Source organism: Thermobia domestica, chromosome 1 (assembly GCF_964235325.1).
Source record: "Thermobia domestica chromosome 1, izTheDome1.hap1.1, whole genome shotgun sequence".
In the NCBI taxonomy this organism is placed as follows: Eukaryota; Metazoa; Arthropoda; class Insecta; order Zygentoma; family Lepismatidae; genus Thermobia; species Thermobia domestica.
In genome coordinates this window covers 319462257-319477551 of record NC_137454.1, presented here as the reverse complement: position 1 = coordinate 319477551, position 15295 = coordinate 319462257, and the positions used below count along the sequence as shown (strand labels likewise).

Genomic DNA, 15295 nt, shown 5'->3' with positions numbered 1-15295 from the left:
TACACATCTATCAGGGAAAAATACACAACATTTATCTCTATATTCCCAATTTGATTGCTGTTATCTTTTACCTTCTACCGGGAACCAACTCTAGCTTTTAATGACCTTTAGTTTACAGAGCTTCCGTTTAGAGGCACAAATAATACATTACCGATAGCAAACTGATTATCTGTAGAACCGTGAATAGAAGTGAAGTAAGATTTTTTTCTAGACCTTTAATTTTTTTCGTTTTTCTAAACTCATTTTTGATTTCGTTGAAGCAAAATTGATCATAAACTTAAATATATTTAAAAGTGAAATTATTGTTAATTATATACGAGTCTTTCATACGTTCTTACATATAGTACTATAGCTTGAATTGATCACGTATCTTTTACTTACACACACACACACACACTATATATATATATATATATATATATATATATATATATATGAAAGGTAAAATTCCACGAAACATATTTTAGCGATTTTTCACTCAAAATTGGAGTCATTTCATCTCCTATTTAGCGACTTTTTGTAGCAACTTGTTGGCAACACTGGTTGTTATAAAGAGTAAGGCCTATGGCATGAGATAGTAACCAATGTTTCTACACAATTTATGAAATAGTTAATTTTTAGTTCACCGTTTACAATAATATAAATAATAGCAAAGATTTTGGCGCCCTCAAACTCCCCTAAAATTTGGCGCCCCTGGCGGTAGCCCGGCTCGCCCGGCCCTTCCGCCGGTACTGGTTCTCACAGAAGATATTATCTGATTTGAAAAAAAAATCTATACTTGAAATGTCCATGTGGATTGGCCACTTTTTCCAGGTATTACATTTCGTTCCGAAGAAAAAGTGGCAAAACGACCCACCCTAGTGCAATACTCCACACGAAACCGTTTTGTGAGTCTTTTTCTCAACTCTTTATTCATGGTACCACAAAATAGTATTTTCTCCCTCCTGAAGACTTCTTTCCCCATTCCTACCTTACTTTAATTTCACGTTCACACTTCATATCATCAGTAATAAGAGTACTCAGGTATCGAGAAGTAGGTACCTCTTCTATTTTCTCCCCTCCTATTTCTATAGTTGACACGACCTCTTCGTTACAATCACCCTGGCTTTTATCTTCCTAACATTTATTTTCTTCACAGCCCTTCCTCAAGTTTTCTAACATTTTATTGGTTTTCTCTTTAGGTTTCGCAGCAAACGCCATATAATCTGCAAACTGTATTCACCTAATCATTCTACTTCCTACTGAAGTGCCTGATCATTCTTCATTTTGTAAGCTCATTTCCACTATCTCTTCTAGATAAATATTAAATATTGTTGCCGAGAAATAGCATCCCTGTCGAAATCTTCTTCCAATTGCACTCTCCTCTGTCATCTCCTTTCAGAGGCGGATCCAATGGAAAGGCTATAGGGGCTATAAACCCCCTTGACACTTAGGTATACACAGGATAAAATGAGTTTCAATCCTACTTTCTTTACACTGGATAAAGCAGCAAACTATGGTTTAGACCCTCCCTTGATCATATACTGCATCTGCGGCTGTTTCTTCCCCTATTCTAACACTTACTTGTTGGTTCATATATAAGTTTTTTATGAGTCTTCGATCTTTCTATTCCAATCCAACTTTTTTCAGAATTTCTAACAGCAATTCCCAATTCACGGTCCCAGGTCAAAAGTCTTTAATAGATCAATAAATATCACATATATATCTCTTTCCCTTTTTCTATAAATCTTTCACCGATCACCCTTAATAATCCACTTGCATCTGTTGTGCCGTTATCTCTCCTGAACCCGCACTGTACCTCCTCAATACGAAATTACACATCAAAAGTTTTCAATAATCAGCAAGCTTAAACATTCTCGACAACGTTACTCAATTGCTATACTTCGATAATAATAATTAGCTTTTAAGGGTCTTATTGTTAAACAAATAACAGTGTCAAATGTATACCGTATGAAGGAGTTTGACTTTTGTGGTTTTGATATTTTCTCAATTAATTTTTAAAACCGGAAGTGGTAGTAGATTTCTATCACTTCCGGTTTTAGTAGAGATTAGAGTGGAGATAGAATATATTCCATAGACCTTTGATTGATTGCAGAAAACCAGTTCTCTCTATCTGTTATCGTGTTTACTCTATAGCGATTAATGTTAAAACCGGAAGTGGTTGATATCAGCCACTTACGGTTTGAAGAGAGGGTTATGAGAGAAGATCGTGTCTATTTGCTATAATGCTAAATTGATTTTTTTTAAAAAAACTTTTTTCTTATTTCTTGTTGTTTCTGCTCTACGTAGATCAATCCTGAAACCGGAAATTGTAGTGAATTTTTATCACTTTCGGTTTAATAGAGAGTTAAGGATATAGGTCAAATGTACTCTTGAACGTCTAATCGATTCCAGAAAACCACTTCTATCTATTGGCGTATGCCTCTATCGTCATCAACGTTAAAACCGGAAATAGTTGATTTTTAACACTTCCAGCGGATGAATCATCATTTCTCGAGGTGAGCAGCGCTATCAAAGAACTCGATTCGAAACTTCTGACTCTCTACTTCCTGATCAAAATTGATCCATCAAGTAGTTCTTAAGATTTTTTTTGCCTCTCCGATGGACACTGTGAAGCCCCCCCTTCCACAGGTGGGTGCCCAAATTTTTGTGAAGTGTCCACTACTTGGGTTCGCAAATACTCCCTAATGGTTACCTACATACCTACGCTGGTGTGCCAAAGTTATTATATGAAGGACCCCTATAGGCTAGGGCCAATTTGAGAGTGTGAGTGGGTTACTATATGTACTATACAAGATAGTACGTAAAAGTGTAAATGAAGCTTGCACCTATGACTTCCCTCAAGATCCAGCACTACACGTCGGTCTTTTGCCCCCTCTCCTTGAAAAAAATCTGGCGAGCATCCCTGGTGGAAGAATATTGATTTAGTGTAAACGAAAACAAATAGGTATATTTACATTTTTTAAAAATAACTACAGTAGAGTTATTTTTTAAAGATATTTTCATTATAAGACTTGTAATATTTAAGACAGCGTTTCCCAACCTGTGTGCCGTGAATGGGTCGCTGGTATGCCGCGGGGAAATCGAAACAAAATTATTAATTCTATACCAATCAAATTGCAAAACATAAGGGAAAATGTGTATTTGTATTTCACATTCCTATGAATCTACAATTTTAAGTTTCATACCGTGTTACTCTTGTGTACAATTTTAATGTTGAAAAAAGTATTTGTTATCATTGTTATGACCATGGTTGCTCCTTTATTGTTGCAGACTATTTGGTAATCTAAAATTTTAAAATATCATTCAATACTTTCGACAAAGCAAACATGCATACAAATTACCTACATTTGTTTTAAAAGTAAAAGAGATTTGTTTAGTCCGTTCCTTATTTAGTGATCTATTTTCTTAGTGAAAGGTTGGATACAGTTTTCGAAAAAGAAAGCGTAGTTTTGCAAATCTGAGTCCAATATTTCATTGAACTGTTTTCTATTTTTAAAATTAGAATGAAAAGTAAGCATAATGATTAACCACGGGGAAAAACCAGTGATCGAGCTTTCTTCTCTGTGAGAAAGATCATTAATCACAGAAAAAAATACGACGGTGTTTTATATTTACAAATAATAATATCTATGAGTGTGCCGCGAGAATTCAAGTTACACCTGTAGTGTGCCGCAAGTTGAAAAAGGTTGGGAAACGCTGATTTAAGATAATGGTGACATATTTTAATTGGATATCTAGCATGATACTCATCAATTGTCCAGGTTATTTAGATTTTCAAAGTTCTTATTGTTTGTTTACTATTTCAGGAGACTGATATTACACCAGTGATTCGCTCTCTGACCGATGCTGTTAGCCGAAGTTTTCCTTTGCCTCGCTATCAACCAATGACACCAGCTGAGAAGATTCAGACGTTGGTTGCTGACCATCTGCCACACTCAGTGTACGACATTTTGTACACTTGAACACACAAAAAAAAATTGAAGTAAAAATGTCCATCAACACATACAATCATTGTAAAAAAAATACATCAGAAGAGGACGGAATCATTGGACATCTAAAGAGCATGCTAAAAATTTGATTCCATAACAATAGTACCGTCCTACAATTTTATTTACTACAAGTTATATTACACCAAAAGATGCATGTTCTCTGGATGTCAGACATTATAGCCACAAATTCAAAATGTGCCTTAATGTTATGTGGGTTGGCTATACAAAGTTGAAAAATAGCCGAAATTTTTACTTAAAGATTATTCTTTCAATAGGAAAAAAAGAGAGGATTTCTTCCGACTACAGAAGTTTTATTACAAAAGAAAATGTATTTTGGTGATCTTTCGTTGATTATTTCAACAAACCAAAACTAAACAAGAATTGAAGCAAATAATATATATATATATATATAATAAGGACTCTTTAACCCACAAAAACCCAAACATTGTTCAAGTAAGAATTTTTGAACAAAACTTTCATGGTTCACTAAATGAGGGTTTTAGATAACAGAAATGTTCAAAAAAGTGTTTTTGAATGAATTGGAAACCCAATATGACACCTGTGACTCAGCGAGGAACAGACGTAGTTTACAACTTTAATTTAGTACATGAACAATTACTATTTTACCACAGTAATTATTGACCCTTTTAGATACAGAAAAAATAAATTATTAAGGAGTTAATACTTACTTATCATAGGAATAAATAAAATATATCCGGAAGCTGAAAGGCGCTCGAGAACTCCATGAGCCACATGCAGCTACTGACAAGAAAAGTTGAATAAAATTGCTAAAACCCGAAGAAAAGGAACGAGACAAAGCTTGCTACAAAGGCTTATGTGTGGCTTATAAAGTACAATGGGTATTTCTGTAAAATGTTTGAAACTAACTTTATAAGGACAACAGGAAATCAATGTGACACCTGTGATACACTGGGGATTTGTGGGTTAATATGCGTATATTTTGCTAGGCTATTATTTGTTTCTGTATTTCTGAACAGCTTGACGAAATTTCAGCTACTTTTCAACTGCCTTAGAGAAAGAGTAGACTGTGATGATTGATGGTTTGTGATTAATTTATTGAATTAAATTATTATTTAAATAGATAATGAATTTTTATCTGCATCATCTAAAATTATTTTGTCATCAAACGAAACGTAATAGATAGTTCACTTCTATTAGTATTTAACGTTTCTTCTTATTGATATTAAGATAATTTCACGTAGTGATACGTATACCTACAAAAAACGGAAGCTATATAAGAAAACATAACTTTTTATTGCTACTTATTGAATTAATAATGTATCTCTATTTACAAAAGCAAAAACTTTATGACTACGTGAAAAATTTGTTTTGTGAAAATCATTAAAGCAAACAGAGAAATTTTGTAATTCTACATTACTTTTATTAATCTATTTTTTATTGAAGACATGTGTATTGTGCACGTTTCAAGAATAATGATGACAAATAAACAAACATTTAAAAATGTGCAGTATTTCTGTTTAACAGGTAGTGTAGTAATTTCCCTCAATTATTATCCATTACACTAATACGAAGTTGGGAGAACATGTTGAACTTTGTAAATATCAGAAACCATTCAATTTAGAGTTGACATTGTGGCTGGAAAAAAAGAGTGCATACGTAGTAATCACATTTAAAGATATTAAAGTTTTGTTCACTTTTAAATCGTTTGCTCCTAATTTTATTTTACAATAATTGAAAATACTCTCAAATATTGAAAATACTTTACTCAAATATACTCTCAATAAGCTCAAATATTGAAAATACTTTAATCAATAATCATCCTCCCTTTGATCACCTATGCATAACCCTTGTGCATCAAAGTAAATAGAAGTTGTCAAAAATATTTGAATAAATGATTTTAAAAACATTCACACTCATATTTTCCCAAACGTCATGACATATTTTATTAACAAGTATCAACTTTCAATTATCTCGGAAATTTAATAATGAAAATTTGGAGTCGTTTTCAAAATGAGCAAAATATATTACTAATAAGCATAGATTTCTCTGGCAATTCTTCCAAACAATTTGATTCACTATACCCACAGAGTCCATATACTGTATAAATCTACTAGAATAATTCCTAATCTATTAATTAAGCGACCGATACTTTCCCCAGTATATATATATATATATCAAAGAACTAGAAAAAAATACCGATACACATACCTATATTTGAGGCAGAAGCTTTTGCAACAAGACAAGTACTACTATGTATAACGAGAATCAAATAATAAAATTCTGTGTATGTACAGATGGACCAAATGCCTTGCAAAGTATAGACCCTAACGAAAATGTCAAATGGATAAGAGAAGCAACATAGAACATAAATAAGTATAAATAGTTTAGTTTTGCAATAAACTAAAATAAATTATGACATACACACATACATATTCATATACAGACACACATTATATTCACAAAGGTCCAGTGTAACAAAATAAAATTAAATAGATAAAGTCTCATTGATGTCCCAATAACATAACAATTCCACAGAAAATTTTTAATCTAAGAATAAAATTAATATATAAAAGAAAATTAATAACTGCCCAGGTCCTTGTAAATTTTATTGAGAAATTTCAAGTAAACCGAACTATAAGCTATGGGAGAAATAAAAGAAACAAAAGAAATCATATCATACAAGTACTTAGATTACACATAAAAATGACACCGACACAATTAGGCAAGAAAAGATGATCCTAACTGGCATATTTTTTCACGCTCGACCCTAGCCATAGGAACTAAATACATGTTTCTGATTGGTTGCACGAGGTCAAGGTGGAACAAAACGAGCCCTGCGGAGCCTCTAACCCGTTCCTGCTACTACTACTTCTACTTCTACTACTACTACTACTTCTACTACTACTACTACTTCTACTAATACTATAACTAATACAGGGTGCGGCACGTAAAACCGGCCCGTAAAGTAAACACATAAAATGAAATGTAATGTATTGAATATGATTAACTACAACACATAAATGAAATGTAATGTATTGAATATGACTACTCACCTTCACAGCAGCCTTCACAGCAGGTGCTGAAAGTGTCCTCCGCCAGGCACGTATCCAAGGGGTGGGTCCGGGGGGTCCGGACCCCCCCCCTTCGGATCCAGAAATTAAAAAATAATTAAGGAAAAATGAAACAAAAAGAAACGAGAAAAAGATGAATCATCGTCAAAAATATAACGTCACCCAGCGTTTGGTTACTCTTTCTTATGAGGAGCTTTGTGTGGAAGAAACGGAGGAGTCAAGTTAAAAATGAATATTATTGTAATGGAATATTCCGAATTCCATCATCTCCATGCTAATCCTATGAACTACAAATGACGATCGACAAACCGGTAGGATAAGATAGACTCTCAGGTAGAACTTAAGCAATGTCCAGAATCACCAATAATATGAGCCATTTTGAATTTCGCGGCAACACTAATCCATTTTATAGGATGTCTTTACTCCCGAAAGAGATTTCGTTCCTATCCTTGACGGGATTAAACGAACATAAGAAAAAGAAGAAGAAAGAAGACAACTAGAACCGAGTTCGAATGACCTCGGTAGACTATATCTTTTTCAATTTATTTATTTATTTATTTATTTATTTATTTATTTATTTTTTTTTTTTTTGTATTTTCTTACTCAAGATTTCTTCATAGTTTCTTATTAAAATAATTACTAACATATTCTCATTTTATTATCCTAACAAACCAATATCGATATGTTGCCAGTAAAATAGTTTATATTCATTTATCTTCTGGTGTGTAACCACAATATTTCATGTCAGCCCCCCCCCCCTCCATTACGAAATCTTGCTAAACAAACAAATACGTGTTGCCAGTAAAATAGTTTAAAATGATCGAGCCCCTGGTGTGATAACCACAGTATTTCGTCCGGACCCCCCCTATTTCGAAATCCTGGCTACGTGCCTGCCTCCGCCCACTTCAACACACATGTGAGCACGATTGAGGAGATTCATATATACCCTTGAACCGATCCTGTACGTCGCCATTTTTCAATCAATTCCTGAATGGTGCTTTTTGCTGGCACAGAACGTCCTGGAAATTTCTCCCGAAACAAATTCTTTGTTTTCACAAAAGATCCAGTGAGAATGAACCCTTCAACAATGGCAACACGCTCGGGTGTCGAATACGGCATTATCACACACTGACACTCACCCGGCTTAACACAACGAGGCCTTTTTCTCAACTGGTTTCGACAAATTTCACTGGCTGCGGCTGCACGTGACTGCTGCAGGTCACGTAAGTCGACCCGACCTCGACACGCCATCTCTTGGTAGGAAAGTAGATTATTTAAGTGTTGCCAAAAACACAATATACCAGAATATTACGACGGGCCGGTTTTACGTGCCGCACCCTGTACTTATACTATCACTACTACTACTACTACTACTACTTCTATAACTAATACTTCTACTATCACTACAACAACAACAACAACTACTACTACTACTACTACTACTACTACTACTAGTACTACTACTACTACCAGTACTACTAATACTATGGATTCGTATAGCAAAACTTCACGTGTAACGTAAGTAAATTACTTTTTTTGAGTATTATTTTCATCTTATTTTAACGAAAAAAGTGTTATGAAAATTTAAAAGAATAAAAAAACTTTCCTTGGGTCGGGTTTAAACAAGCGATTATGATTAGTAGTCTGTTGCGCTAGCACGCTCGGCTACGAGAACCAACAGTAGCCAGCCTTTGATTTCTGCTATATGTATGTTACATGGCGAGAAACGGATAACTTCAACCAATCAGAACAGCGTATTGAGCTCCTATGGCTAGAGTCGAGCGTGATTAAAAATATGCTCCTAACTGTTGGCATAATGAAGCAGATCATATAATATCCAATGTGCAAGTAGTTTGAGAAAGAAATTTCGTAACAGTTTAACAGAATTCAAATATCATGGTCAGATTTCTTTTTTCAGTTAAGAAAATATTACGTCAAAACTAATCTTGTTTCTGTACTACAATAACATAACAGTACAAAATATAAATATTTATTTAAAGTAAAAATAATGCAAATTTCGTTGGTGAATAAGATAATATTTAAAAGAATCACACAAAAATAGACCAAAAGAAAATACAAATGTGCAATACTCTAAACATCAAAATAAGAACAATGACGGCGAAAATGAAAGTGAGCAAAAAACAGCATATTTAGCGAATGAGACTGGTCAACGCCATAATAAAATTCCTTTTAAGTTGAACGAAATGGAAATAAGGAGAATCGAGTTTCATCCATCATCTTTCATCATCACCCTTCATTTTCATCAATTTTTACATTACTAATAGCATTATTTGTGACACAGGTAACTGGAACTTAGGTTGCACCTGAGGATATAAAATCTCAATTGGAATTATGAAATAAAGGCAGAAGTACGAGATTCGTTCTCAATTTTCACATTACATTATTCATCCTATATTTAAAAAGCTCAGTGATATTGGTGACTAGGATCTCGGTCTGCATCTGATGATATAAAACTTCAGTTAAAGCTAAGAGCAGTGTTGTCAGGTTAAGGGGTAAGTCTCGCGGAGTAAGGATCATTGACCCACAAGGAATTGAGGAAATATTTTAACCAAACGCCTGAAATGAAGGGATTTTTTAATTATCCTGAACTTGAAGTATATAATTGAGTTGAAAATCTATAGGGATTAAAAATTTCTTTATCATAGCTTTTTGAGTCCCGAGCAGATGATTTTGGCTTGATAATTTAGTAATTTGGCTGGCCATCTCTTGTATCTGACTTTGAGGCATCCAAAATTCCCGAAGACAATTGACACTTCCTTAATAACCTCTTTCAAGAGGAAATCAGAATCAGGTATTTAACGCCAAGACAAATAATGAAAAAGAAGTAATCCTAGTTCTTTTCCTTGTAGTTTATCCAATAATGTAACGCACTACTTCATCAAACAAATATTATTTATGGGCTTTGGCATTGTTGAAAGCATGAGTGATTATTTCACGATTAATTTTTATATTATCTTCATTTTACAAGCAGAAATCTTTTTTCTTTTTTTTTTTAAAAAAAAAAAACTTTTGATTTCCTTATGTTTTTTCATGTTGGTACTATGATAACATAGAACTTCAAGTTTTAAACATTATATAAGTGGAGATATTTTTCTGGATGTTTCACATTCGTTTGAAGGGTTTTTGACTGAAAGAACCTGGCATCACTGGTTAAGATGGATCTAGTTTCATCCACCATCTTTTATCATTTTCATTAATTTTTACATTTAAAATTACTAGATTACAAATCAAATCAAATCAATAATTTATAACAACACTCGGCGATATAGATGATTAGAATCTAGGTCTGCACCTGAAAATTTAAAAAAAAAAAAAAAAAACAATTAAGGTTGAGAAAATTCCTTTTTGTACTGCACTTACTCCAGTTAAGTTATTTCAAATCAAGAAAAGGGATACTTACCTTTGTTGGTGCGATAAGGGTATAGGGTCCCTAGGTCATATTTTATTTGAATATAATTTCTTATCACCAAAGAGATACCTCGTTCTTCAAAAATTAAATAAAATTCTAGGTAAGGGTTCCTTTCCTTACAAATATATCATGCCATCATATAATTGGAAGGCAATTCAGTGTATGATTCAATTCATTTTACATAATGGCATAAGTTTATAAAAAATGAAATAAGTAAACAGAAATTCCGATATAAATATAAGAAGGATTTTTTTTAATCTTGTTATATTCAATTATGTTGAAGATAATGATTTAAATAGAGGACGTAATGTTTATGATGATGACTAAGTGTATTACCCTAAATATTCCTTCACCTGAAGAAGATAAATGGAAAATTAAAATCTTTGAGTTTTTTTTACGTCCCATGGCTATGCCGGTTAGGCTAAAGGAGACGGCGATGATGAGGAATGAATGAAATGGTGGAATGAAGAAAGTGGGAGGAAACGGGAGAACCCCGAGAAAACCCACGCATACGGTGTTTGTCCACCACAAAATTCACTTGGCGGGGGCTGGGATCGAACCCGGGACCCCAAGCACCAGAGGAAGATAAATGGAAATTTATGCAAATATTCAGTTGAGTTTATCTACCAAACACAACACTTATAGCCTAAGAAGCCTATTTCAAAGTTGGATTTACCCCCCAATACTACTAATAGTGAAGAAGAAAGAAAGAAACAAAGGATTCGAAAGGAAAAAGAAAGAAAACAAATGAAAATGGATTTAACGCTGATTAAATCGCTCTGAAAGCTTTTCATGAAGGGTTCGAGATTAAATGGCGTTCGATGTAGGAACAGCCATCTCGAACTCCTGTTTAATTCAATTTTATTCTTATACAAATGTTCGTTTTTAGTTCTTTTGCAGTGTGTTACGAATTTTTTCTTAGTGTGGACATTTTTAATGATACTAATATTAATTGTACAACGTTCATAGCTGAAGAACAATTAGTTTAACACGGGCGATTTCGGGCATTATGTCTGCGCCATTTTCTCCAAACTATAGTGCATATCAATGTGCTTAAAACAATTTGAAACTTTTTGACAATTTATAGTGTAATAGCTGACATGGCTTATGGCTGCAGCAACTACTATTTACAACCACAATAGTGGTTCTAGAAACAAGCTTTTCATTGAGTTGTATTATCATCGTCAGTATGGCCAAACTCAAAACCATAAACATTGTGAAACAGGTAAAGCAAAAATAACGCATCTTGAGCTAATCAAATTTGTTGTCCTATGTCAAAGATGTAGGGTCTATGATATTCTGTGTATCTATATCAAAGGCAATGAGTTTATTTATCGAAAAGCTAATATGGAATAGATCTTCATAATTTGGTATATTGTGTAGAGAATAAGTAGACCTATATAAAAAAGAAACAAAAATGCAATTATGAAACATGAAGTACAATTAAATTTGACTTAAGTTTAGAGGTGCCCCTCCAGTTTTAAACCTACAAAAAAGCAGTTGAAACATTAAAAATTGTTCGGTTAGGCTAGGTTAGGTTAGGTTACCCGTCAGAGTAGAACAGTGATTGGAAACGATTCTCATAGAAGCTTCAATTATCACTTGAATTCAGTAATCAATGGTTCTCATAAAAAATTAAGAGATTTTCTTCATTATTATTATATAATTTTGTAAAACTCATTGCGGAAATATCACATTCAATGCATCGATTCGCCATCCTATACGACTACCATGCTGCTGAATTATCGAAACCTTCGCGTCTTGCAAATAGTACCTACTTCTACATATTTTTTCGCGTATTAAACATAACCATAACTTTACTGCCAAACTTACACACCTAAACAGGGGTAAATTGCACCCCTGCAACCCCCGCTGCACGAGCTCCAGGAGAGCAATATATATATATATATATATATATATATATATATATATATATATATATATATATATATATATATATATATATATATATATATATATATATATACAGTAGGGCGCAAAACATAGAAAGTAGTAGCGTATAACTAAGGGTTGCGGGGGGGGGGGGTTAAGCTTCAAGTTACGCCACTAGGGGAAACCGTATAGTCGTTGGCACTCTGACAATTATTGGCACTTTCCTTAGTTTTTTCTCTTTACTAAGGAAAAATGAATACGTGTTGGTAAAAATTTCCTGCAGCTGGCAGCTCTGATCCTCTCTGCCCGCGTTCCCGTTGTTTGTTTTGCCGGAAACCTTTCAGTTGGAGGCAAGCTCTAGTCGACAGTGGAAGCTATTTGGATTTTTCAATTTTGCAGGTAATTCTTATACTTTTTGTTAAGGATATCTATCAGCTTAAGAAAAATGTAATTAGTTTGCTATTGTTTAAAATGTTCTAATATTTTTTGCACGAGAGGAATTGGGTCTACTAATCATTCCAATGGTACATTTTCAACCGATTTGTTTGTCCTGCGAGTGAATGCATGGGGTGCCAATAACTGTACGAATGAAAATATAAAATGTCAGTTATTGGCACTATAGTGCCAATCACTGTCTCTGATGCTGAAGAATAAAATAGCTTGAAAACTGTCCGATAATGCTTTCCATCTCCACATCTGTTCTTGGTCAAAATTTTAGTTTCCTACTCTAATAAGTAACAGTTATTGGCACAGTGCCAAGAACTGTATAAATGACCATGCCAATGACTGTAGGGATTTGCAGCAGAATAGGTTCTGGTAATGAAATATGTCTAATATGCCTATTGAAATTATTTGTTCATTTAGTCGAGTTCAGGGGCAGACTGGCAAAGTTTGGCCCACCCGGCTGAGTTACAGAGTTAGCCCACCATCAAAATTTATTATAATAGTTTGAACTTTGAGTTACAGCAAGAAAGTATTTTTCAAAACTCAGCTAGTCGGCCATAAAGTGCGCGTAGTCAGACACAAACATAGTTATTAACAATAGCGAGCTAGCCTAAGTCAATGTGAGTAACGGAGTAAAGAAACTCCGGTAAAGAAAAGTCTGCTGTGAGATTCAAAACGTTAGTCCCAAACGTCTGGACGGTTATGGACATTGTTGGTTTTAGCAACATGGGCATTTATTTTCTACTTTTTTTTTAATGGTAGGGCCTAGATCAATGTCAAACTTTAATTATTTCATATAAAATTAATTACAAAACGTTTTCTTATTGTTGCAGAAATCGGCACGCAATGCCAAAGATTGGAAGAAAAAGATATACACTATAACAGAGAAGTGCTTCCCTTTAAGCAATATCAAAAAGTGTAGGAATAAAGACAGATCGAAGCAGTATGGCGTTCCTCGGTCTACATTACAATTCCATCTGAGAAATCAAGATGCGAAATCATCTTCCGGACCACGACCCATTTTAAATAGGAAGAACCATTGTTGGTGATATTATTAATAAAATGTGCTGAAAAGAGTTTTCCCAGAAAGAAACAGGATATTCTTAAAAGTGTTCAGGACTTTCTCGTGAAACATCCTCGTTCTAATCCGTTTCCAAATAACATGCCGGGAGATGGATGGTATAAATCGTTCTTTCAAAGAAATCGTAAGGTTGCGGAAAGAACGTGCGAATCTGTTACAGGTGCGAGTGCTTGTGTAACAGAAAACGACATAAGATCATGGTTTCGTAATATACAGAAGTATTTTGAAGCCAATAACCTTACAGATGTTCTGCAGGATGCAACACGTGTTTACAACGGTGATGAAACAAACTTTTTGCTTTGGCCGAAAACTGGAAAGGTGTTAGCGGAAATGCAAAGGAGTCTTTAACAGTTTTTTATGTTTACTTTCAGTGCTGCAGGTGACGTAACACCCCCAATGATAGTTTTCCCTTATGTTCGTGTGCCTAATGATGTGGCTCTATCTGTGCCTACAGGATAGGGTATCGGTCGCAGTGAGAACGGGTGGATGAAAGCCGAAGTACTTTATGGATATATAGGTAATATGTTGTATCCGTAATTAAAATCGAAAAATGTCAAGTTCCCGATTATATATTTTGTGGACGGTCATAAAACTCATCTTACTTACCAACTTAGCGAACTTTGCTGGAAGCTTCAAATTGAACTCATTGTTCTGTATCCCAATTATACAAGAATATTGCAACCTGCTGACGTTGCCGTATTTACACCATTGAAGGATGGGTGGAAGCAAGTGGTACGAGAGTGGCAACTTTATAATCAATTGCAGTCTCTGACGAAAGCTAAATTTGCTCCTCTGTTGAAACAAGCACTTGACACTTACATTTCGCCATCTATTATACAAAATTTATTTAGGTCATGCGGTTTACACCCATTTGATCCCAACGACATAGATTACACTAAATGCTTTGCAAAAACAATACAAACAGTTCAAGAAATATGCGGTGGTAATGAGCAAACTAAGGATGTAGTATTAATCAGAACCGAGTTTGAAAGTATAGTAGGAACTGATGTAATGAGAAGACTTCAGGAAGTTGACAATGAACAAGTCCTTGTAAATAAGAACAAAGAACTCCATGTACTGTATCGCTTATTTCAACATTTTATAGATAATAGTAGGCCTAAGTCTTCGGTAGAGAGATGTGTTAATCTTCAGTCGGGGCAGGCGAACAATCAGCAAGGTTCACCTGTATCATCTGCATGTATCCAACTCAATGATTTCAACCACTCAGACACTGCTAGTGATGCTCATACTCTTTGTGAAGTAAACCCTAGTACACCTACCAATGGCAGTACTACAGATGCAAATGCTTTACAAAAAGGTTCCGGCTCAACTCCAAAAAAGTTAAAGACCGAACACCCATTGCTGCTAGATGTTTTAGTATGGCAAGAAACTCCTAAGAGAA

At 34.3% G+C, this 15295-nt stretch overlaps 1 protein-coding gene across 2 annotated transcripts in view; it reads left to right on the top strand.

Moving 5' to 3' along the window:
- Positions 1–10404: 10404 nt before the first annotated feature.
- Positions 10405–15295, top strand: part of LOC145662729 (uncharacterized) — a 49260-nt gene continuing 44369 nt past the window's right edge. Inside the window, exon 1 of one of the 2 annotated variants that reach the window (XM_081728604.1) lies at positions 10405–10575. Coding sequence is in view for 1 of the 2 variants with exons in the window: in XM_081728597.1 (XP_081584723.1) it covers positions 11665–11700 (36 nt within the window). In the remaining variant the exon portion in view is untranslated. Of the gene's footprint in view, positions 10576–11280; positions 11701–15295 lie in introns of those variants that run through there. The other variant, XM_081728597.1, reaches the window with a different exon arrangement.